This window comes from Balaenoptera borealis, assembly GCF_965194805.1.
Source record: "Balaenoptera borealis genome assembly, chromosome: 16".
In the NCBI taxonomy this organism is placed as follows: Eukaryota; Metazoa; Chordata; class Mammalia; order Artiodactyla; family Balaenopteridae; genus Balaenoptera; species Balaenoptera borealis.
In genome coordinates this window covers 62519116-62545400 of record NC_138872.1, presented here as the reverse complement: position 1 = coordinate 62545400, position 26285 = coordinate 62519116, and the positions used below count along the sequence as shown (strand labels likewise).

The 26285-nt window shown below is 38.8% G+C and overlaps 1 protein-coding gene across 6 annotated transcripts; it reads right to left on the bottom strand.

Moving 5' to 3' along the window:
• Positions 1-334: 334 nt before the first annotated feature.
• RRN3 (RRN3 homolog, RNA polymerase I transcription factor) lies at positions 335-26282 on the bottom strand. Of its 6 annotated transcripts, none has more exons than XM_082359271.1 (18): positions 26131-26282; positions 24748-24853; positions 23559-23615; positions 18671-18760; positions 18429-18558; positions 17976-18035; positions 17562-17625; positions 16725-16794; positions 15378-15476; positions 13251-13343; positions 12111-12249; positions 10778-10908; positions 9201-9331; positions 8064-8248; positions 6942-7050; positions 4191-4343; positions 3128-3215; positions 335-2226 (listed from the first exon to the last, which is right to left on the bottom strand). In XM_082359271.1, the coding sequence occupies exons 1-18, from the start codon at positions 26217-26219 to the stop codon at positions 2065-2067; spliced, it is 1956 nt and encodes a 651-aa protein (XP_082215397.1). In that variant the 5' UTR covers positions 26220-26282; the 3' UTR covers positions 335-2064. The 6 variants fall into 6 exon arrangements, with proteins under 6 accessions (XP_082215397.1, XP_082215398.1, XP_082215399.1 ...); XM_082359272.1 differs by having other exon boundaries at positions 24748-24802; positions 26131-26280; XM_082359276.1 differs by having other exon boundaries at positions 2203-2314.
• Positions 26283-26285: the final 3 nt, after the last annotated feature.

Here is a 26285-nt window from a genome sequence, read left to right as displayed (position 1 = left end):
AATCCTGTTTTCATATATAATTCCCAAGGAGATTAAACAACTATTTTTTTTGCACAGATGTTCCTTAAAAGCATGTAAATTTTTGGAAGTGTTTGTTTTCCTTGGACCAGTTGGGTGTGATCAAGGAAAGTCACAGACACTTCAGATGCACCTGGAAGCCATTCTCATCACCAGTATGCAATTATTTTTGAGTACTTGCAATCACACTGGCAATACTTTTGCCTCTAATAAAGTATCAATTAAGTACAGTCTCAGTTGCAGTTTTCTATTGCAAAACGGTGCTTTAATACAGTAGATCAATAAATATAAAATAAAAAAAACACAGGAGTCAAAGAACATTTACATGAGAAGCTTCTTTACTGGGGTACCTCCCTTTATTGGCATAAGAACAAAAGTTCCAGATTAACCACGTCATTGTTTTATTTTCACAGTATTTTTTTTTCTCAAACTCCTTTGAAATTTTAGACTTATTTGTCGAAATACTTCTACATTAAAACTACTTCTCAACTCACAAAGACCCCACTTACTGTTAATTTCTATGGACACATTTTCAATTACTCATTTTATCCACTATACAAAAATCCCACCTTTTTGTCAGCAGTTAAAAAAACAGAGAACCTAAAGGCTCTCAAACGACCTTCCACCAAGTCACCAAAAGAAAATCACCAATACCCAAAACTTTTTAAAACAATAAAAATTTCTATTTTCTAAAAACATATTTTCAGACTGAAATTCAAACTCTACATTGCCATCAATGTAAATATATGAGAGCATACAAAGCCCTAGGAAAGAGAAATTATTTCATTACAAAATATTTGTGATCAAGAAAATATCACTTGCCTTTAAATAAAGAATAGGAAAGTGACAGAAAAATAAATATATTTAAAAGTGTCCATTTTCACAAATAACAAGTACACAAATAAGGAATGAAGCTAAAATATGCAGGAGCTTCAAAATGACTAGCAGCGCTTGCACAAATTTATTATACAGCGAGGTTGTTTAGACTCCTCTCTCTCAGTGTTTAGTTATAAAAATACAAAAAGAGCCTCGCCAGAGGAGGATTTCACTGAGCTGGAATCCATGGTACGAACAGCCAGTAGACAGGGAGTGTAGCTGTAACCCTGACCTATTGTTGCTAGCAAAACCATTCCACCAATAACCTAAAATCCCCTCTCTTCCCCTACTTTTGGACAAAGAAATTCTCAATGACCAATATTACATTCCACTACAAGTAGTTCCAGTTCTGACAGCGCTTCTGGGAGTGTCAGGGTACAACACTGTGACCTGTGTTTTATAGAAGTCCAACCCCACTTCAGTCAATGTGAATTACATTTACCCGGAACTCCTTTTTTCTTTTAAACCCATTTTTACACTCACAAATGTATGATGTGTCTGATTCTGTTTCTCGAAATCCTCTCTCGTCCCTCTAGGCTTTTATTGGTTTCTGAAGTCCCTGGAGATCTCCTTCAGTGCCAGCTCCAACTTGCAGCATCCAGGACCAGCCCTGGCCACCTCCCCACACTTTCCTGCTATCCTCTCTGCACCCCACTGAAACCCCAGAACACAAATACAGTTACAGCAGAGGGGAAACAGCGTATCCAAAAGAAACTCATTCTGAAGACTTCAAAGAGTGTCCTTGAGGATTTTTCAATGAAAAGATATCATATCAACAAAGTCCTGTAAGTATGGCTCTGACAAAAACCTCATTAAAAATGCAATCTGTTAAAATAGGCTGTTGGTGATATTAGAAATTTCGCAATAATTATGTCAAAAAGCTGTAACAAAAAAATGTATACATTAAACAAACGAGCCAAGCTTTCAACACTTATCATCAACTCCACCATAAAATATTGCACATGATATTCTGTCTTTTCCTTTTGTCTGTACAGGAGCAAAACAGAAAAAACAAAAACAAAACAAATAACCCAACCATGTCTGTTCAGACATTAGAGTAAGTCTAACTTGAAAGTGAGATGCCTGAAGCATGTACTCGCTCTAGTTCAACACGATGCTCAAACAGTATGAACCTTGGTAGTGAAGGGCACAACGGAAGGAATGTCAGTCTCAATCACAAATCCTTGTGATCATGGGGGACTGATCTGGCAGGTATAAGACAGGTGGGGAGCCCACACTGCTTGAAGGACTGCGGAAATGCGCATCAAAGGAGCTCGGTGTAATCCCAACTTCACCTTTCAAAAAATCATCTTCTTCATCTTCCACCACCTCCTACACAAAGAACAGAGATTATCCACAAGATCACAAGTGGCAGTTTGAAATGCTTTCAAGAATCCCTTTCCTCAGGAACGTGCTACTTCTGGAAAGACAAAGGTGAAGAAAAAGAATCTTAATTTCGAGAGCTTCCCAACGCACACTTCTTTATTACGAACCATCCGCACGACGGCTCATCACATGCTGTGAGTGTTTGTTTAAAGTCTGATTTTTCTTTTTAAACAGATTTTAAGCTCAAGGAGGGCAGGTAACATGATATGTCATTCTTGCTCAATCTAACATAATGTGAATGAATGAATGAATGACCATCCTCCTCAAATGCAAAATTTAAAGAAAGAATAAAACTAAAAAGAGCTTTCCAATGATTACTTATGAAAAAGAAGACAGGCACATTAAAGCTGACTTTTAATATAGAAATGAATGCGCCACAAAGAAACAAATGGTGACATTTTTTATTATTGGATTCTAATTTTCTCCTTTGGCAACAGCTGCCTCAGCTCCATGGCCACGCACTGGAGGACATGCTGCAGACCTGCATCTTCACCACCTGTTCATGAAAACCTACAAAATTAATGTTAACTTCTGGGAACATTTCAACAGTAAGTAAATCTGAGACTGTTACTTGGTGGTAACGATCAAGTGGTAGAGATCTAAATGTGTTAGGCTGATTTTTAATTACCCTTCACTTCCCAAAGTCAGCATGTGAAGTGTCTGGTTTGAACAATTCATTAAAAAACAAACACTATTCTCGTAAGAACATAACCTGGGCTTGGAATTCTGTAAAGGCAGAATGAACAAATGTAGTTATTTTTCAAGTGTAACATTGCTATTAACTATTTGACTGTGCTCTGTAACCACATAGGAGATTCCCAGAAAGTATGTTGAATCACAAATTTACCTTTTTAATGGGTTTCTTAAACTCCTGAAGCTCTTCTGCACTCATGTCTTCCCACACCTGATAAAGAGGATCAATGAATTTCTTTGACCTGTCAAGAAGATCAGGTTTCAAAATCAAATTAAATACTACAGCAAAGGTCACCACATATATAACTCTTTTCTCACAAGACCCATTACCCAAAATGAAGAAGTAAAAACTATCGCTCAAATAATAATAGTGTCCAAAAATATCCTATGTAGGTTCTGTAACTAACGGGGCTCCTTCTTTGTAAGAGTTCATCCACTCACGAAGATGGAGTATTACACCTACTGTTTCTCAACTTTTCATTTTCAAGTGAAATTACTTCTCAACTTTGCAAAGATTAACAGTGAGTTATAATATGTCCAAATGAAGATGAAATAATATTATTCTGGAAATTCCTTTTTAATATTCTTACAGTCATTTACTAAAAATAAATCTGGGAAAAAAGACCAATCTGGTTTCAGTCAACCAAGACTTGGGGGACCAGATAATCCCAAATCATTGTGTTGTTAGTTACAAACTGTCATAAGCAGAAATCCTGCTTCCTTATATATATATATATATACATTTGAAGTTAAGACTGGCCTGGAGGTTTTCCAGAACTACCCATCCAGATAAATCACTTGGCGTTTGCTTATCCTGTGCAACAGTATGGGATGTGGTCTCTAGAAGAAGGAACAAGTCATTTGGCAGAAATTTATGAGCCAAGAAAAGGCAGCATCCTCCCTATCCAGGTACCTCTATCCCCAGCCTCTTGTATTTTTAAACCAACAGGTTTCAAGAAAAACAAAAACCTCCTGGTGTCAATCTGGGCTCCTACTGAGGGAGAGACCTGCAAGCCCTCGTGTGCCACGACCCTCAGCAGCCTTTAACAGGCTTCTCCACACTGGGCCTGGAAAACACGCAAGGAGACCACGAGACCCTATCAACGGCCAGAAGGGCCACTCACCACAAAGAAACCCCAAATCCCGATCCTGGTAAGGGCACATACACACTGCACTTAAATTCACCATCGAAAGGTCGACTGTCTAAGTGTACCTACCTCTTCAGTACACAAGGATCGAAGGGGAAGAAAGTGTCAAGTGGGTTCGTGCAGGTTTGCACTGAATCCCCCCCAGCAGTGTTTCTGATAACTGGCAGCATCTGGCGGTTGTTCCTCTCAATGAGGGTGTAGCAGAAGACAAGCTGGTATTTGCTGTGGAATAAAACCAACACAGACAGAGGCATTAATGTGCTGGAATTACTCTGCATGGAGACGCCTGTTCGTGTGTGACAACTACCCCGACTATATAGATCTTATTGAACATAACAACTACAAGAAAAAAAATAACATAAAGTAGAAAGTAATGCTTTTAGGGTACAGTCCTCTGGGCCTACTATTTACAAGTTAGCTAAGGAGAAAGAAAATGCGCTATCACTTTATAGAATATGAGAGTGGGCTTAGATTACTAATTAGGCACAACTCACTAAAAATTAATGCATTCACGGTAATTCTTTTAGTTTACAGAATTATGTAGCTGTCTTTACTTATTTTTTACTGTTTGTAAGAATTAGTGGGTTGGTGAAAAAGGGATTCAGGATTCACTGAGAGGGGATATGGGTTGTTGGTGGAGACACTTGGCTGTTGAAGAAATTAAGGAGGGTACTAAGGGAGAGCCATGGGGTTTACTGAATCACGACCTCAGAAAATGGTAAAGAAAAGAAAAGGCATAGTGAGTGAAAACAGTTAAATGGACAGACAAACTTGCAATAAAAACCAATAGGACCAGGACTTCCCTGGTGGTGCAGTGGTTAAGAATCCACCTACCAATGCAGGGGACATGGGTTCGAGCCCTGGTCCGGGAAGATCCCACATGCCACGGAGCAACTAAGCCTGTGCGCCACAACTACTGAGCCTGCGCTCTAGAGCCCGAGAGCCACAACTACTGAAGCCCGCATGCCTAGAGCCCATGCTCCACAACAGGAGAAGCCACCCGAATGACAAGCCCTCCCACTGCAACAAAGAGTAGCCCTTGCTCGCCGCAACTAGAGAAAGCCCGTGCGCAGCAACGAAGACCCAATGCAGCCAAAAATTAATTAATTAATTAATTAAAAAAAAGCAAAGCCCAACAGGACCATTATGTTGTCAATCTCCCTGGTGGTTATGACTTAGGAACTTCAAAAATCATTCACTGGGCCACTTCTTTGAGAGGAGGATTTAGCTCACCTTTGCCAACTCTCCCCCTCCCACCCTCCCTCCCACAGTACTCATTCAGGTATCTGTTCTCAGGCTCTCAGGTCACTACTGCTATTTTAAGCACCATATGTTCATTTCTGTTCCATTAGCCAAGGATCACATTTGACTCTTGGTGTTAAATGGCCAAACCACACTGGAGTACTTCGCAATATCCGGTAAAAGTGAAGATGTGCACCTCCTACAACCCAGCAACTGCACTTCTGGGTGACAGGAAGTATGTGCCTGTGTACCAGGACACACACACAACCATGCACCCACACTGAAAAAGGAAGACAGCTTAAATCCCAACAAAGAATCGATGTTTTAAAATTATGAGAACATTACGCAGCAGTCAAAATCAAAATACAGCTATATGAGTCAATATGGTTAACTCAATAACCATTACGTAAGCAGAAGCAGTAGCTACAGAATGATACATAAATTCCTTGACACAGACCTTTATTTCGACCTCTCACTCTCGCCTCACGTCTTACTAACCTCCGTGCTAATCCCAACCCCAGATCTAGAGCCTCTCTGACCAGTCTGCTCCTCAGCTGCAGCCCTCTACTCCCACCCCATGAATATTCTACGGGCAGCTGCCTCTGCTTTGCTCCATCCGTCCTACTCTCCCAGCTGCTTCCTATCTTCCCGTGATGTGCTGGAAACGTCCACCCAATGGACACTGTTGCTTGTTGGGTTCTTATCTTAATTCTTTACTACCATTTTTGAGATCTGAGGGAGAGAGAATACCTTGAACTAGATGGCCAGCAAAGGAAAAATAAGCCTGCTGAATGAGAGCAACAAGATGTTTAAAGGGGACTGAGGGATGCAGAAATTATTCTTATCTTCTAATAGCTCAATCTGTTAAAGATTTTAAGCTATGATCCTGCCCTCAATATCATGATAAGATACCCAAGGTCTCCAATTCACTTTCTACATGAAGCAAAATAATTCACTGAATGCTTACGAAGGAGCCGGCCTGCCGGCATTCAAACCTTAGCTCTGCCACAGTCTAGCCATGACTCCACCCAAGTCATTCAATCTCTCTGTGCCCCCCATCTCGCCATTTATAAATAGGGATTAATAATACAGTCATAGGATTGTATGAGGATTAAGTGAGTTCTATGCAGAGTGCTTATCAGAACTGTGCTGGGCACACAATAAATGCTACGCACATCAGCTGTAGCCACAAGGCCCTCAATGAACCAATTTCCTATTGTTGGATGTTCATCTCATGTCCAGTCTATTTTTATTACCATTATGAGAGTCACTCTAATAAATATCTGTGGTTTGTACCTCTCAGCTTGCTAGCTGCCTTACTTATTTCAAAGTGCCTAAGCTTCTGCTGAATTATCCTCCTTAGATTAAAAAGTAGTAGCAATTTCCAGTGCAACCAAAGTATAAAAACAATACCTTCAATGCAGTGTTTTCCACAAGTACTGGGCTATTGGTTTTTAAATGATTTTGCTATTAATTGTGTTAAATAATTTCACAGAAATTTAACGGAATTTTACAATACTAATACTAACATAAATTCACTTTGAAATAACTTCCACAAATAAAGCATAAATCACTTACTTTGTGATTGCAGCAAAAAAGTTAACTACCGAGGGCAGGCAAATCTTCAGAGGATTTAACTGACTCATCACTATCCGTTCAAAATTTAGACTTTGAAGGTACCTCAAACCTTTGATTAAAAAACAAAAGATTTTTTTTTAAAAGGTACAAACACAACAGTCTAAGCAGCACTTATTATTTTATACAGTAAAAAAAACAAATTTAAAAAAGGTATTTGCACAAATGCTTTAAAGGTCCATGTAGACAGTCACACAGTGTAGAGCCCAAAGAATATCACTAGGCTTAACCATATGTATTTATGACCAAACCAACTTTTCTAAAGAAAAGAGTTTATTCTTTTAAATATTCAGGAAGTAAACATACATTCCCAGTGGGCAATAACCTTACATGACAATTTGGAACTCAGATATAAGCAACCTCAGCACATGCTGAGCGTACAGAGGGAAACGACTGTGTGATGATTTCTGCTAACAATCATGGCATCATTAAGAAGCTGAGGCAACACAGTGATTCTCCATTCCTTAGAGGTAATGATTGTACAATATGGAATTTCTCCTTCTTGAATTCCATATGTACACACACACACACACACACACACAATCTGTCAATCTGACAGCCAACAAAACCAAGAGAGACTTACATGTCTTAAGTTATCAGTAAAGTTGAGCATGTTTTTCAAGTGCGCATTAGTTGTTTGTATTTCAGGGGTTTTTTTTGTTTGTTTGTTTACAAAAAACTATGGAGGTAGAAGGAAAAATTAGGTAGATACTAGTGTCTTGGAACCGATAAATATACTTCTCTCCTATGTTAAAGACACCACACTTATTCTAAGAGGCAAGCAAACCAACTTGTGCCTAAGTGTCTTTTGTTAGGAGATTCTTTGATGTATATTTTGATAAAAATTACTAAAAATGGCATAATGTAATGGCTTACAAGAAAGAGGTACTCTTTAACCAAGACGCTTACCATTTATTTATACCAAAAAAAAAGCGATTTTACTTACATTGTGATAAAACCTTGTCCTACTAGAGTTCATACAACTATTTTTAAACCCCACATCTTTTTAGAAGTGGGGCTTAAAAGGAAAATCCAGTTCATATCCATCAACCCCACATCACTGACCTTCCTTCAGGTTTCCACTTAAAAGCTGCCTGTGTCTAAAAACAAAAGTGTAGAACACAGCTTGGCAGGCTGAATAAAATGGTCCGTGGAGAGCAACGTCACAAAATGCCTTTGTTCCTGAATCCTGGTTATTAAGGTATACGTGCAGCCACTTAACCAAAAGATCTAGGCATGATTTTACAGTACTAGAGAAAAGAAAAATTCAAGTCAACTTCACTTGCTTCATAAAAAACTAGAATGACATAAGAACACACAATTGCCTCTCCTTACAAACTAAGAAAAGTCTGTCCATTGGCTTCTGTATCTATCACCCATGGGCACAGAGGAGAAGCAAAGAAAGGAAAGAAAATGGTAGGCAGGTGGAAAGACAGCCTTCCAGTTACAAGCTCAAGCACATAGACCTCCTAGGAACAACAGGCAGGCCCCTAAGAATGCTGAAGTCCCAAGAGCTGGAGAACAGTTTCTCCTCATAAACTCAGAAGGGCTTCTCCGATGGCCTCCCAGCCCTCTTGGGGGAATATGGCCAAAGAGCAGGGCATGTTTACCCACATCCTACAAGAGAAAGACAGTCTGGTTGACCTCACCATTCCCTAAGGGGTTCTGATGAAATCCCATGGTCAACAATTTAGGACAGAACAGCCAGATAGCTTTTAGCTGTCAGGAAAGGGTTTTTAATAGCATCCTTGTCCAAAGATATCTTCATGGATAACTAGAAGAAACAGGCCCAGAGCTGGCCTCCTAAATAGATCTATTACCTTTAAAAGGATTTTTTTCTTCAGCTTTAACAGATACAATTGATTCGGAATGCAAATGAAAAATGACAAACCTATAAAAAGAATCAAAACAGTATACAACACTGTACACCATCCATGAAGACAAATGGATCTTCATATTCAAGTGCAACCATACAGAACAAATTACAAAAGCTTTTCATGTGAGGTTTTACATTTTGAAAAGGAGACATTTTATTCTGAAATTGCCTCTCAGAAATATAAACATCTTGAATAGAGTGGGGGAACAGATTTTTTCACTTTAAAGACAGACCAAAAAAATAAGGCAGATATTTCTCTGACTTGAGACAATACTATACTTTCTAAAGCATGATATGAAAAGCACTTGGAAAATTAGGTTACTTACATAAGAGGAACAAATTTAGCTCTTGCCAAAAAGCTTCCAATATAATTTGCAGCAGCTTGCCTGATGATAGCAGGATTATTTGGATCCTGCAATTTTTTCCACAGATGTTCCAAAAATGCTTCTGCAAATCCCTATAAAAAGAGAAGGTGTTGGTCTCATCTTTTTTTAATGCTTAAGATATTCTGGCGATCAGAATCCTAAGATTTTTAACTCACCAATATGGGAAAGTTCTAGTATCTCAGTTATACTGCTAGATAAATAATGGATACGTTATCATGGTTCTTATTTTTAAAACACCTTGAGATAATGCTATTAAAAACAAAAGGTGTTCCACAGCATCAAATAATTCAATGGATCCCAAAACTAGATGAACATGAAAATCAACCCTACAGATTCAGGGCTTTGGAACCCTACAGATTTGTGACAGGGCTTTGGGATCCACCAATTTTTAAAGCTCTGTTAGCAGAAATTCTCTGGTGGTCCAGTAGTTAGGATTCGGTGCTCTCACTGCCGGGGCCCGGGTTCTATCCCTGGTCAGGGAGCTAAGATCCCAAAAGCTAAGTGGCACAGCCAAAAAAATAAATAAATAAAGCTATGTAAGTGATTCTGATATTTAGCCGTAACTGGAAACCAGTGATTAACCACGCTCACATGGGAACTCCTTCTGCAGTACCTTTCAGACTGCACATATCAAACTTAACCAGAAATAGAGACTAAAGTATAGTCGGTGGGACTTCCCTGGTGGTCCAGTGGGTAAGACCCTGAGCTCCCAATGCAGGGGGCCCGTGTTCGATCCCTGGTCAGGGAACTAGATCCCGCACACATGCCCCAAAGACCGCATGCCGCAACTAAAAGATCCTGCATGCTGCAACGAAGACCCGGTGTAGCCAAAATAAATAAATAAATATTTTTAAATAAATAAATAAAGTATAGTTGGCATTTGACTAATTACGCTAATTGTAGGAAAAAAACAGACCAATTCGCCTCTTTTCAACAAAGGATGCAACCTCCAACTTCTCCCAAATAGCTCTTTTCAAAAGCTACTAACACATGCTTTGGGGCAGATTGAGTTTAACCTTCCTATCCATGACCAATACTCTCCTGGACAATTCTAGGAAGCTACAAAATAGTTGCAAAGAAGAGTCCTGTGTTCTTTTGTTTTGCTTTGTTCTCAAAATAGAAAAACAAAGTCTGAAGTTTTAAAACCCTAGATTAAAAATTTAGTTTGGGCTAGTTAAGATCAACTGAAAGAGAATAAAGAAAATAAACAGTTAAATATGCCTTATGAGATTTTAATAAAGGCTTGAATTAAAGGGAAGGGCACCACCTAGTGGACCAAATGCAGGATGACATTTTCAGAGCACTCAGCTTAAGCTGACAGGCAGCAGCAATGCCCTCTGATCCTTCCGTGGGTTGAAAAGGGCTTGTTATTTCATCAGGGGCACTAACTAAAATGAGCTCAAGACAAAGAAATACCTCACGGTCTCTCTTCCACACCTCCCTCCACCCCCCATTTTTTAAGGGAAAATTCTGGGCAAGAATAAAATAAGCTACAGTAATGTGAATGACATACTCACCAATTTAAAGCTACAGAGGTAAAACATGAAAAACTGCACATGGCAAGAGGCATGCGTGGGCAACAGGAGTTTGTCAAAGATGGTTATGAGATCTCGATATAAATCCTTTGTTTTGTTGTTATCAATCTTACCTACGAAGAAAATTTGGCATTTCAGTTTTATAAAGACATTATTTTCAAGCTACCAGTTTCATTTACCAAATTTGTAAAAAGCAAACAACACCATTAAGACATACATCATCTATTAAGCTACGGGGGGGGGGGGTGGGGGGGAATGCCATCTTTATTTTGTACAGAGTTTCCTTTTTAATTACAATAACCCAGCACTGGCAAGGAAGCAGGCTCTCATCTCATACACACTACTGTGATGCCACACATTGTAAAACTGCCATTTAGAAGCAGAAGCCCTCTGATCCAGTAATTCTACTGCTAGAAATTTATCACAAGCAAATAATTGACAATATACATACAAGGATGTTCATTATACTGTTATTTATAATGGCAAAAAAAGCAGAGGGAGAAAAAAAATAAGAAACCAGTTAAATCCATATAACTATTTTAGAACAGTGAATGGTATGAGAAAATGTTCACAAGAGGTGAAAAGGGAAGATTATAAAATACTACATATAGTGTGATCCCCAAATCCACTGAGAAAAACACATATACCCATGCAAACAGAAAAGAAAAAAAAAAAAGCTAATAATGGTTCTCCAAATAGTAAGAATGTGGCTGTATAAACTTTGTAAATCCTTTCCTGTATTCTCCAAATTTTCTCTAATCAATATGTATTATTTTTATAACAGCAAAAAAGTTAAAGTAGTAACATATTAATTCAGATTCAAGCCCTAATAATAGAACTGAGTGGCATGGCAAAGCCTCTAGACTAAAAATTCTGCAAGGACAAGAAGCATATCAATTTGTTCACTACAGCACCAACACCTGGCAAAACCAAAGTTACCTAGACTCTCTAAATTCAATACGGAACACCAAGTACCATGTATCAATGTCTACTATACCATTTCTTAAATGTCTTGAACTTGAGGTCTGCCTAAAACTGTCCAAGCTCCATATATAAGCTTTCAATACAGTAATCAGTGAAAATATCATCAAGGGCTTTGAAGACAAACATAACTAAGCCTGAATCCCGGTCCCACTATTCTCAAGCTATGTCATGTTGGCAAGTAACAATCTCTCTAAACCTTCTCTTCCTCATACTCAAAACAGTGATTTTTTGACAGGATTTCTATCAGTACTAAAGTATGAAAAATACCCAGCACAGTGCATTGTAGGTGTTCAACAAAGCAGGGGTTACTGTGACTACTACAGGTTGTTACCATCTACATAGCAGACATCCTTAATGTAGGACAAAAGTAAAGACAGCAGGATGTCCAGGCGTTCAGCTACAGGATGGACCATCTGATCAAGCATTCCCGGATCAGCCTTTGTTTCATGGTCAGTTTCTTCATCTTCGTCCTTTGAAAGTAAAGTAAAAACTAACATTAAAAGCCTCAGTAAAAGTAGTTTAGTGAGAAAATTCTGAGGTAATCGTTTCCTTTAAAAGATAAAAGAAAATACACAAAGACCTTTCCAGGCAGGGGCTCTCAACCAGAGGTGTGAATCAGAACCACCCGTGGAATTCAAAATGAAAGCACAGATTCAGCCTCTGATTCTCATTTAGACACCCATTTACAGTGTGGCCATGCAAACATCACAGATTTCCCCCAGCTCCTGGCACCCACTGTTGGTGCCAGTTTCCTTTCCCAGGACAGGGCACCCATCCCCAAGCTGCTATGAGTATTGGCTGCCAACAGCTCACAGCTTCTCCCCCTTCTCCAGAGAAATGCCCTTGCTGCTCCCATTCCCTCCCCATCAGAACTGACTGACACGAGGTCACAGGAGGCCATCTCTCTGGTCTCAAGGCAGGACTAACTCTATCCTGCAACTCATGCTCCAGAGCTTCTGCGGGGGATCAGGCTGTAGCTTCTTTCCAACTGAGACCGAACTCTCACTTAGTTCCTTCCCCTGCCTTTTCCAGCTTCCTCACACCCTTTGTCCCAAGGGCACCTGAATCCCCATCTCAGGCTCTCCTCCCGGTGAACCCAACCGAAGACACTGCCCCAGGTAGAGAAGCACTGCATTAAGGTATACAATTTGTAAAACACAGAAGTTACATTGGTATGCTTTTCCATTTATCACTCTTTCACAAGCAATATGTGGTTTACAAAAACAAAGAACAAACAGAAGAATAAAAATGAAACATAATTCACCAAACCCAAATTCAAAGCCTTGGAAATAAGCTCTACTAGTCAATAAGCAACAAAAAAGCAAACTACTCATTTAAGAAATCATTTTCAAGTTTGCTGAACTACTGTTTTAATTCAAAGCCTTGAAAAAGGTGAGAAGCCATTAGCTGTTTCTTCCCACCCTCTGGGACTGTGAACTGCGTATGTCTGATTTCATTAATAAATGCTGACCATATTAAAGAGCCCTTCTGGGGCATCTGTTCCACTACTAGTCTGAGTTGCTGTTTCCTCAGCATCTTCAATATCCTGCCGGGATGCATTCACCTACATTACAACAAAGAAAAAAAAAAAGAATAAAAGCTTTTAAAATATAACTACATTATTCAGGGACTTGAAATTCATCTGATACACATGCTTTAAAGATGTCCATATTAGCACCCTATATACCACTGTAACTCAATAAACAATCACAATGCAAACCTATAAATGGGTCTGGGTCATGGAGAAATTTACAAGATTATAAATTAAGCTCCCTGTATTACATATGTACATAAAATTAATATGAACTGTGCTATGTTGGTCTAAAAAAGGTAGCTTCAACAAACTCAACGTTTATTCCAACTCTTACTATGCACAAGACACACGCATGGTGTATAAGAAGCATATCATCAATCAACTGAGGAGAAAATTATTAAATGCAATCAATTTTGAATTAATGAATATTTATTTGGCTATATAACCCTTCAGATATCTTATTTAACATACCACTCATATCATGCTTTTTCAACTGTCTATAAATGACCTTCTTCCTAAATATACTCTAAAATGTTCCATAAGCATACATGTATGCAGTTGACCAGAGAGGTTTAACTCCAAGTGAACAACGTGCCAGCCCACCCAACCTCCAGCCCTTCCTAGACCTCCTACAGAATCAATGTCCTTCCCATCAACTCCTATTTCTTTAGTCCACAAACCTCAAGTCTCCCCAACCCTGAAACATGTCTCTCACCCCGCCTCATCCCCTCTTTACACCACAAACCCTCACCAGGTCTCTAGCAGCCCCACTTCCTATCCATCCATGCTCTCTCCAGCAACAGACTACCTCCTAAACACCAAACCCAAGGACTTTGCTTTTCTCATCCTCCTTAAAAAGCTCAGCAATAGGGGACTTCCCTGGTGGTCCAATGGTAAAGACTCCGCCTTCCAATGCAGGGGACGTGGGTTCAATCCCTGGTCAGGGAACTAAGATCCCACATGCCACGGGGCAACTAAGCCCGCATGCCACAACTACTGAGCCTGTGCACCTCAACTAGAGAGCCCGCATTCTGCAAACTACAGAGCCCACGCACTCTGGAGCCACGCGCCACAACTATATAGAGAACACCCGTACACCACTAGAGAGAGAAAACCCGCACACCACAACTAGAGAGAAATCTGCGTGTTGCAACAAAAGATCCCACATGCCGCAACAAAGATCCCGCATGCTGCCAACTAAGACACAACGCAGGCAAAAATAAATAAATAAATAATGATAAATAAATAAATAAAATATTAAAAAAAAAAAAAAAAGGTCAGCAACATCTCATGCTGCCTACTAAAGCCTTCCTCCCTCCAGATCCTCCCTGGGTGTCCAGACTCTTGGTTTTCCTCTCATTTCCAATCTCACTTCCTCTCTCCTGTTGGCCTCATTCTCAGTCCCCTACCTGCAGCTACAACTGCTTGGTGAATATTCTCCATCTAGCTCCCCACCTGCACCTCAATCCATCCAAAATGGAACCCATCATCCTGCAACTTCCTCCTGACGTTTCTTATTACTGTTACCGCAACACCAAACTTTCATTCCACAGGGAGCTACCTTTGAAGGGTTCCTTTCCCTTACCTTCTACTCCCCTACTTCCAATCCAGTCTCAAGGACCTTTCCTCCCTGTGTCACCAGAATCCATCACTTTCTCATTCCCATTGCAGCTTATTGCAAGCCTCTTTAAGAAAAGTATAAAGAATCCCCAAATAACTTCCTTAGGTATGCATTCCCAACTTCTTCTGACTACATCAGGTTTTCTAGCTCATAATGCATGTGTTCCATTCACAGCATTTACCACAACTGTACTTTTCCATTTACGTGACTATTTAATTAATGCCTTGTTCCCCAACCATGAGAGATGGGACTGTCTATAAACACCAGCACATCAATGCTCAAAGAAATGTTCAAGAAATGTTCAAAGAAATGAATCAAAGGCGGAACTGTGGATTTTTTTCCACTGTTGCTACTACTGTTTCAAATATTATGATTATAACAAATACTATAACATTATTTAATAAATAAAAATCAAAGAGAAAAACAGATTACCCAATACTTACGTCCAACTTGAGCAGCTTTTCAATAACGAGCTCCAGAATTTCATGTCTCAAGGTCGGAAAATACACACTAATCCTTAGTAAGTTATGAACATAACATTCCTAAAACATAAAAAGATGAACATTTCAACAGAGAATAAATGTTTCATAATTATGCAAGCAAAACATCAATTACACAATCTTTAGTTTCAACTATTCAAACAGAAAAGACTATCAAGCAACATAGAAACGACACTGTTTATACACACAATATTAGTATAATTTAATTACCCCCAGTAAATTAAGTTTGTGATTTGTATACTTCTACAATGTTTTTAAAACAGGTTTGTTGAGATATAATTCATATAAAATTCACCTATTTATAAAGTGTACAATTCAATAGTTTTTAGTATATTCACAGAGTTGTGTAACCATTACCATAATCAATTTTAGAACATTTTCATCACCCTAAAAAAATACCTTGTATCTTCTAATAATGTACCTCCTCCCAGCCCTAGGTAACCACTGGTCTACCTTCTTTCTCTATGAATTTGCCTAGTATAGACATTCCATATAAGTTAGTTGTGAATTTTTCATAGATGCCTTTTATCAGGTTGAGAAAGTTCCCTTCTATTTTTGTCATAAAAGGGTTTTGGCGTTTTTCCATCTATTGAGATGACCATGTGGTATTTATCATTTATTCTGATACAGTATACCAATTGGTTTTGGGGTATTAAATCAACCTTGCATTCCTAGGATAAATTTCATTTGATCATGGTACATAATTCCTTTTATATGTTGTTAGGTTCAATTTTCTAGTATTTTGTTGAGAATTTTTGCAACTACGTTCATAAGAGATACAATTTGTAACACTCCACTTGAAGCACACCATCACAAATAGCAGCAAAAGTTATTAACTCCTTATTTAATACCTGTAATACATTTAGGAAAAAATAATCTATGCTTAAAAGGGAACCACTATTGAAAGTTACACAGATGATCTAAATATTACACAAAAAACTTAAGACTTCATCTATATAAGGCTCCGCCTTCATGTTCAAATAAAGCATGTTTATAATTGGTAGTAAATGAACTATTATTTTCTAGTAATTCCCATCTGTGTAAGCATTAAGCCTATTTAGATATTTCTGAAATGGACTCTGCCTTTGACTTGCACGTAGGAATAAGAGAAAAGGCACTGAGAACCCTCAGTCAGTCGCTTGCTAAGAAAGGAACCTGAGTCAAATTCTTAGTCTTGAGTTTAAAATTCAGCAGACAAAACAACTTTTAAGAAAAAGACCTAAACTCACTTAAAACTAAATCACAAAAAACAACTTTTCCATTAGTTTCCCCCATGAAAAGATTTCTTACCAACGTTCTCTCTGATTTTCGAACAAACGGAAATTTTTCCACCAGTATCGGCATAAGAAACCATGGTGTTCTATTTTAAAAAGAAAAAACATGCAACCAATCCATGTTAACCGGACTTTCTTGGAAGGTTAACATTTCCATTCTAAGAGCAAATATAGATACAGGAGGCAAACGGTAACTCTTACTTCAAGCAATTGGAACTGAAAATAAATGCATGGCTTCAGAGAAAATCTGTAACAACTCAGGGAAAAATAAGCTTCTATTAAGTTTGATATCAACAGCAAATTAAAGGGGGATCCTTTTTTCCACAAAAGTTTAATGAAGAGCTTCAGTTTAAAATCTAAACACTTCCCACTGCACATATATATTATTTTAAAAAGGAGAAAAAATTATCAACTTGGACTTTTTAAAGTTAGCTTATTTGCTAAACTTACTGGGGGAATTTGAAGTTCACCCCTCCAAAAGAAACCTACACACCTTAAAAGATTTTCTTAGAACTAATTTTTATTCATATGGCATGACACAAACGCAGGGGCTTCTCACTGAAAAGTTTTGGATATCGTGTCTGTCGAAGATAAAAGCAAAATTCCAACCACCATAAAAAGCTGGAGGGGAGAATTTGCATACAAGTTTTGAAGAATAGTTAAAGGCAATTAATAGAGAACTGAAATGCCATTTTTTGTAGAATGTGATGTGATATCAACAGGATACAAAAAATATGCAGCATATAACTTCAGTTTTGATGCTATGAACATTTTACAATTTTCTACTAACCGATCATAATTTTCTTGAGACTTAAACACCACAATTAAAAATAAGTAACCAAAGTATACTCACGATGGGACATATCTTGCTATTATTTGTAAGGCTCTGTGACATGTGTCAAATTTTGCAGGAAGATCTACAAGGTGAAAAGGGAGAGTATGAGCATCAAGATAAAACTGAAAACTGAACAATTATCTACCTAAGTCTAAAAATGCCTGCTAACCAAAACTGAATCATTTGTCAGCAAAATAATAATTTCAAGAGTTTTCTCCATGACCGACTATCAATGAAGACTATAAATAATGCCATTAAGGGCAATTGATTGCACGTTAACATTAAATATAACAAAACGATTCCATCAAGGTTGCCTTTTGTTGCAGTCTACATATTAGATTAAGTCCTGGAGGTGCCAGGATACTTTAGCATTCAGCATGCATTCACTAAGACACAGGAGGCAGTCTTTGCTTTAATCCTCTTTATACTTACTATCATCTTCGTCATCAGAATCCGAAACATCTATGTCACCTTCCTTAGTGACCACTCGGGCTTTTGAGGAAAAAAGGAAATATGTTATTCTTCTAATATTGATCTAAACAATCAACAGCTACATAAAAAAGTGATTTTTCCATTGTCCAAACTTAATACAATAAAATTTACAATGGGGGCAGGAGGTTTAAATAGCTAAAAATCCCTGAGTTCCAAGACTTCGTCAGAAGCTCAATAAAGCAAATTACAATCCATAAAAACCATAGCAACAAATGAATCTAGACACTTCCACAGAGGTCATTATAGGGGACAGACATGTACCAGAACTGCTGCCAATAAGCATCCTGGAATCTTCCATGGTGGCATAATCTCCAAAATATAGTGGTAAGGTAACTTTTTAATAGAGATATTTAAAAAAATAAGAATCAAAGCAAGCAAAGAGCAGCCACTTACGAGGTACAAAATGAGAAGCAATCATGCTGAGACATGGTCTAAGGAAGACAGTCTGTGCTGATACAAGATTACCAAGGAAAGCTAAATACTCCTCCACCACTGTCTGACTTCTATTTAACCACTGCAACCTCTACAGGTGGGAGGGAGAGAAAGACAAAAGGAACATTTTACTGATACAATATATACTATTTTCGAAGTACTGAATTACATATAATAGTTGATGAAATAAATGGTGAACTTACCAACAGAATATTAATAAGCTGCTCAAAGTCTTTTGTCAAGTACATGATGGAGGAACGGAATTCCAGTAGCCAGTTAATGATCTGGTCATCCTTAAGTTAAACAAAGAAAAGTACTTTCAAAATCACAAATTCTCTCAAATAACAGAGAAATATCTATCTGGCATTGATCATCTATCAACAATATTTAGGGACTTCGCTGGTGGTCCAGTAGTTAAGACTTTACCTTATGATGCAGGGGGTGTGGGTTCCATCCCTAGTCAGGGAGCTAAGATCCCACATGGCTCGTGGCCAAAAAACCAAAACATAAAACAGAAGCAACATTGTAACAAATTCAATAAAGACTTAAAAAAACACGGCCCACATCAAAAAAAAAAAAAAAAAAATTTAAATTGGGGGAAAAAAATGTCACAAACTTGGACTTAAGCCAAAGTTGGGATGAAAATTTCTTAGTTTGCATCAAAATGGAAAAGGATGTTACAATAAATTTTCCTTTTTTTTAAAGTAATATAATAACTGATATACAGGAAAAAGAATCAAATGCAATACTTAATTCTAATCACTTCTGTTTGCCCTAGAAAAGTAAGAACACCTCAAATGTTGACACCTGGGACTTCTTTAAACTAAAGAATTGTAACAGATTCAAATATTCTAAGACCACAAGGACCAACAGGTACCTCTACTTCCTCTATACTCATGCTGACCTGCAAGCATGTTGACAACATTCATCTAAGCTGATTAACTAGAGTCATCAATAAATGTAACTTTTTCTTAACCCAACCTTCAAATGGGTTTAAATGAATTAAAATGTGTTCTATATAAATGATGGTTCCACTACTCCATTAAATATTTTTCAGACAATAAAATTACTATTCATAATACTTTTAGTGACATGGGAAAACCTAAATAGCAATACAAAAAAGAAGTCATGTAGAGAATAAGATATCAGTTATATTTAATAAAGATACTGTTTGTATTCATGCATATATACAGCATACACAAGAAAAAAAATTAAAGCCCCTAATTTTGGGGAATTCCCTGGTGGTCCAGTGGCTTTCACTGCTGAGGGTGCGGGTTCAATCCCTGGTTGGGGAACTAAGATCCCGCAAGCTGGGCAGCACAGCCAAAAAAGAAAAAAAAAAAGGCCCTAATTTTTGAAAGAAAATGGTTAATGCTGATTAAGACTCAGTAGGGGAAAGAGACATATGGTGTTGTACCTTTAGCAACAGACTACAAACAGACAGTGTTGAACCTGCAGTGATGAACTATTACCAGACAGGGCTGGACCTACAGCAATAGACTACTTATAGGGAGTGTCATTTAGTGAGAACACACCATGTGCCAGGCATGGTGCTCAACACCGTACATATATACCTTTTCCGAATCCTAACAATGCTGCAAATGGATTACTGTTATTCCCATTTTACAGTTGAGGAAACTGAGCCTAAGAAAGATTAATAAGCAATTTGCCCAACCAAACCAGTAAAAAACTAGGTTCAAACCTGACCGCCTACAGGAATAAAGACACAGACGTAGAGAATGGACTTGAGGACACGGGGAGGGGGAAGGGTAAGCTGGGATGAAGTGAGAGAGTGGCATGGACACATATACACTATCAAATATAAAACAGATAGCTAGTGGGAAGCAGCCGCATAGCACAGGGAGATCAGCTCAGTGCTTTGTGATCACCTAGAGGGGTGAGATAGGGAGGGGGGGAGGGAGAGGCAAGAGGGAGGAGATATGGGGATATATGTATAGATGATTCACTTCGTTACAAAGCAGAAACTAACACACCATTGTAAAGCAAATATACTCCAATAAAGATGTTAAAAAAAAACCTGTCCGCCTAGATCAACGCTCTGCCCACTTTCCCACAATGCCTTGCTCCACATGAAGGAGCTCCCCACCTTTTCCCCACCGGTTCACCAGTGAGTGCTTCCTATGCATCATCTATGTGACAAAGCTCAATGACGCTGACTACTTACTGATGAACCCTAAGTAACCTGGCAATAAAATAAAGTAAGTCGCAACTCATTTGCACTACAGTAACTTCATAATGTCCACAGTCATTAAGGATAACAAGGCCTGAAACAGAGAAGACAAGCTAAGTTACACACAAATAAAAATAAGTTAGCTCTATCCTGTCACTTTTCCACTAAAACAAGTGCAACAAAATTATAAGGACAATATTTAAACTGCTCCACTTTTTAAAGTAAACCAGTCAGAGACTTTGGTGCTTTAGTACTGAACTATTATTAGAAACAAATTATTTTAACACTCCTCTGAACTAACGTGGACACAAATGATGTGACTCTTGGTCTGTCAAAATCCCAAGGAGACGTGCTGATATAAAATACAGCAGAACACAAAGAATGTGGTTCTTCATACCTGTGGAAGAATGCACAGGTCTTTAAAGAAAGCTTTAAAGAAGAAGTGATGCTTCCATTGTCTTTAAACAGAGTGAGTATTCTTGGGGGCTCTATACCTTACAGAGGTAAAAGCATGTCTTCAGAAAACCAAAAGTAGTTCAGTATGGCTGGACTATATCGTGAGCAAGCAAGCCAACAGATAAATCTGGGGAGCAAAGAGGGGCCAGACAAATCAGTGAAGTCCTTGTAAGCCAAATTTACAATTAGAAAGATCTGCTGGCAGTGTAGGGTATGGACTGAATGAACAACCATATGCTTAGACAGAACCTGAGAAAGTTCATTGGTGAAGATGATATTGCAGTTGGATCTCAAAGAGTAGGAGTTTTATAATTACAGTAATAATAATAATAGTAAACACTAATATAAGACTAACTATGTGCAAGGCATTATTCTAAGACTTTAACATATATTAACTCGTTTAATCCTTACAACCGCTCCATGAGATAGGTACTACCATTGGTTCCCATTTTATAGCTGGGGACACTGAGGCACTGAAATGCAGTAATTTGCCCTCAGTCACAAAGCCAGTAAGGGAGGGAGACTATGGTGCTCGCTTCGGCAGCACATATACTAAAAAAAGGGAGGGAGACTATGTAACCAGAGCCCATGCTCAAATAGGTAGCAAACAAAGTAGATACAGAGGACCTCTTACAGCCAGAAAAAAAAAGGCACATGCAAAGCCCTGAAGATGAACAGAAATGGCAAATTTAAGAAATAAAGTATCTAGTGGGACTGAACACTGAAAATTTGTTGCAGACCATGCTAAGAAGCTGGTCCTTTATTCTTCAGTGGGCATGAAGTAGGGCAATGACATGTTTAGAATGTGCTTTAGAGATGACTTAGGCTGAGACAGAGATAAGCAATAAATCATTTAAGCACATGAAGAAAGCTCCAGAAGTGGGTTTGGGAGAGAGAGAATGCTAAGCTCAGGGCACTTGTTAACACCTGTGGGCTGGCAGTTTAGACATCTGTACAGCATTGTAATTCAACTATACTTCGATAAAAAATAAATTAAATTAAAATTTTAAGATTTTAAAAAAAGAACGAAAGAAAGAAAGAAACAGGTCTGGAGCCCACAAGAGCAATCTGAGCTATAGATGCAAATCTGGAAGTTATCAGGACACAGATAAATTTCAAAGCCATGAGGGCATAAGGAAAACACACAGGAAGAATCTGTAAAGTGAGGAAAGGGTTAAGTTTGGAAATCCAATCAATGCCAAATTTAAGAAGAACCTGTCAAGAGAATGATTAGAGATAAGTGATAAGAAGACAGGAAGATCAAAGAAACCGAAGGAAAGGGGTTTTTTGTTTTGTTTTTTCATTTTATTTTATTTTTTGGCCGCGCCACGCAGCATGCGGGATCTTAGTTCCCCAACCAGGGATCAAACCTGCACCCTCCGCAGTGGAAGCGTTAAGTCTTAACCACTGGACCCCCAGGGAAGTCCTGAAGGAAAGGTTTTAAGAAATGGGTAGTCAACTGTATAAACTGCTACAAGGAATTACTATGGGGCTTTAAAAAAAAAAGAAAGTCCATTGAAATCAACACGTAAGAAATCACTGGTAACTTCTGTCATAGTAAATACAGCAGTGGACTTAACAGTGGATTTAAACATGAATGAGAAATGAGAAAATGCAGACTGTCAACAGGAACAACAACTAACAATTACAAAGTCCTCTGAGTCAGAGGCTGTTCTAAATGCTTCTTGTATATTAACTCATTGGATCCTCTTAAAACAGCTACATTTAAAGTACTTCTCTTATTTCTCTGGTTTTACAAGGAGGAAAACAGAGGCAAAGAGGTTAAACAACATGCCCAATATCACACACTGGGAAACAATGGAGTTGGGATTTTAATGCCAGGCAATCCGACTACCAATGCCCACAGTAATAGACTATTCTTTCCAAAATTGGGCAATAAAGGAAGAAAAGGGAAATAACACTTACTGAGTTGTTACTACATGACAGGCATATACCTTGTACCATTTCCAAAAACACTGAAAGAGTAGTAGTTTGAAAGAAAAGTCATTTTTTGTTGTTTTTTTGTTTTGTTTTGTTGTTTTAGCACTGGAGAGACATGAGAGTTGCATGCAGCATAGAAGAAAGGTTCTAAAAAGGAAAAATTAAAGCAGGGTTTCTCAACCTCAGGACTACTGGCATTTGGGGCCAGATCATTCATTGCTGTGAAGGGCTGCCACGTGTATTGTAGGATGTTTAGCGGCATCCCTATCTATCATCCACTCACTAGATGCCAGTAGCACTCTTCCCTTCTCCCAGTTGTGGCAATCAAAAATGTCTCCAGTTCATCACCAAATCACCTCGGGGGCAAAAGTGCCCCTGGTTGAGAACCATTAAAGAAGGATCATAGAGCAAGTTCTAGAGAATGGAATAGGACCAAAAGTGCAAACCAATGTCTCTACAAAGTGGCAACAACTTTGCTAATAATCAAACACAAAATTAATTACCTTTATCTCTGGATCTGACAGCTGGTTCTTCAACAACTCAAAGTCATTTGTTTCCCCCTTAATAAGAAGGGGGGAAAAAAAATGAATTTTTCCTTGCTTGGGTTTCCAGTTAAAGACCAACAGCAGGATTTTTAACTTATACAAAAAGAACATTGTAACATACACATATCAGTTGCAGATTATAAAATCCTGACTATGAAAATTTTAAAACTCATGTTAGTGTATCTAGGGGGCTTGGAAAAAAGAAAATGACAACAGGCCATTCATATTTAGCTATACTTGTGTACTTACATTTGAATATGATAGTCAATATTCCATGATACTATCCAATCATATATATGGATATAAATGCAGGTTACATGTAAAAATAGACAGTAATGCATATTTTCCCACCATTGCTGAGATACAGCAGAATCACTTCTAAACTAACACAAAAACAAAGCCAAAAAAAAAAAAATCCCCATTAATAGAGCTGGTTTATTGTCCCAAAGCAATGCTTTGGTAACTCCTTAAGAAATAAAATGCGGGACTTCCCTGGTGGCGCACTGGTTAGGCATCCGCCTGCCAATGCAGGGGACACAGGTTCGATCCCTGGTCCGGGAAGATCCCACATGCAGAGGAGCAACTAAGCCACAACATAGTTGTGTGCCACACTACTGAGCCTGCGCTCTAGAGCCCACGTGCCGCAACTACTGAAGCCCACGCACCTAGAGCCGTGCTCCGCAACAAGAGAAGCCACCACAATGAGAAGCCCGCGTACTGCAACGAAGAGTAGCCCCCGCTCGCCGCAACTAGAGAAAACCCATGCACAGCAACAAAGACCCGACACAGCCAAAAATAAATAAAATAAATAAATTTATTAAAAAAGAAATAAAATGCTTCGAGCTAATGGTTTTTTATTCTACTATTTGCTGAAGATTTTAAAAAACACTAGGTAAATAAAGCACTTGAAGATGTGAAACCTCAGCAAAGGGGTTACTACTCTAATTTTGAACTGACAGCACCGTGCTGTTGTTAAATTTATTTGATTTCAATATTGATATCTAAAATCCATTTTATTTGTCTACTGATTTTTAGTATAACAGCTATAACTGTATTCCGACCAGCAAAAATCAAACCTCAATATATCAATTATATTTCAATAAAGCTGGGAAAAAACCCCACCAAACTTCACATTATCATCTCTTACCTTTCTGTACTTCAGCAACACTTCTGTCACAGTTCCACCGAACCGAACAGTTTTTCTTGGGGGAGAATTGAAGAAATCATTTTCTAATGCAAGCATATCTGAAAGCCTATGGAACCAAGATTATTAAGCCATTAAGTGCATGACAGGGAAAAATAAAAGCTATAATAGCCAACACTTATTGGACCAACATCATTCAGTGGAACTACTGCTAAAGCCTCCTAACGGGCCTCCCTCCTTCCACTTGAGTCCCCCAGCAATCCATTCTTCATTCAGTGATCTAATGATCTTTCAAAAACTTAAGACAGATCATGCTACTCTACTCTCTTGCTTAAATTCTCCAAAGGTTTCCTACTCTTTATCATCTTCAAGGTCCTACATTAATCTGGCCCCTGCCTACCTCTCTGACCTCATCTCTAACCACTTACCGTACTGCAGCCAGGGTCCTTTCTGTTCTTCAAACCTGCCAAGCAGATTCCCATTTTACTATTCCCTCTGTCAGAAACACTCACTCTCCAGATGTGTACGTGGTTGGACCCTTGTCTTCATTTAAGTTGAAGCTCAAATGTCAGAGACCTTCCCCATCAGAAATCGAAAGTACCCATCCTCTCCCTCTCCCCTACCATCACACTGTTTTATTTCTTCACAGCAGTTACCGCTATCTGAAATCATCGTTTACTTATCTACTGTCTTTCCCTCCTTAGACTGAAGGTCTGTTGAGAGCAGGGACATTGTCTCTTTTGATATACTGTCCCCCATGCTTAACGCCAAAAGTAGGTACTTAAAAAAATATATTATGAATGATATTATGCCAAGTGTTCCGCCAAGTTTGCTTCTTTTAAACAAAGCAGATTAGTGAAAAAACATAGCATCCTGCTAAGGACTGTCAAAGTTAAACCCCGAAGTGTTTTACGGGGGTTAGGGGCTTTAAAAGCTGAGCTAGATATAAACACTGTTAAACAAACGTGTGTCAAAACAAATTTCAAACAAACAAACAAAACGTAAGACGCAATTTTCCGTCAGTGGCAGCATCTGGCTAATAATCCAAATAACCCAGGGACCTCTTTCTAAAGCTAGTCGAAGAAGCAGGAGGGAAGAATAAAGGAGCAGAATGTAGTACCCAGGCCTGGGATGCTATAAGGGAACCCAGTGGGGAGAAAGGGGGGACTATGGAACAGAGAATAGGTTCATTTTTCCATCCCCTCTCCCACTTTTATTACCCATCTAAGGAGCATGGACTCACTCTTGAGGACCTGAAGTGATCCTCTTCCCTCTGCTCCCACCCAACTCCGTTAGCTCTGTACCAGACCCTTCAGCTCCGCTCCCCTAATCCCGGTCCTGGGCTTTGGTCCCAGACTCGCAGAAGGAAGCGTCCTGGGTTCTTACCCGGTCCTCGACGCGCCCAGCGTCTTGACTGCAGCTGCCGCAGCGGCGGCATCTCCGGGCAACCGCGTGTGAAGCAACGGTGCCGCCATCTGACCAGACACACGCGACGACTACACCTTTCGCCGGAAGTCGTACTCCTTCTAGGACCGCCTCCA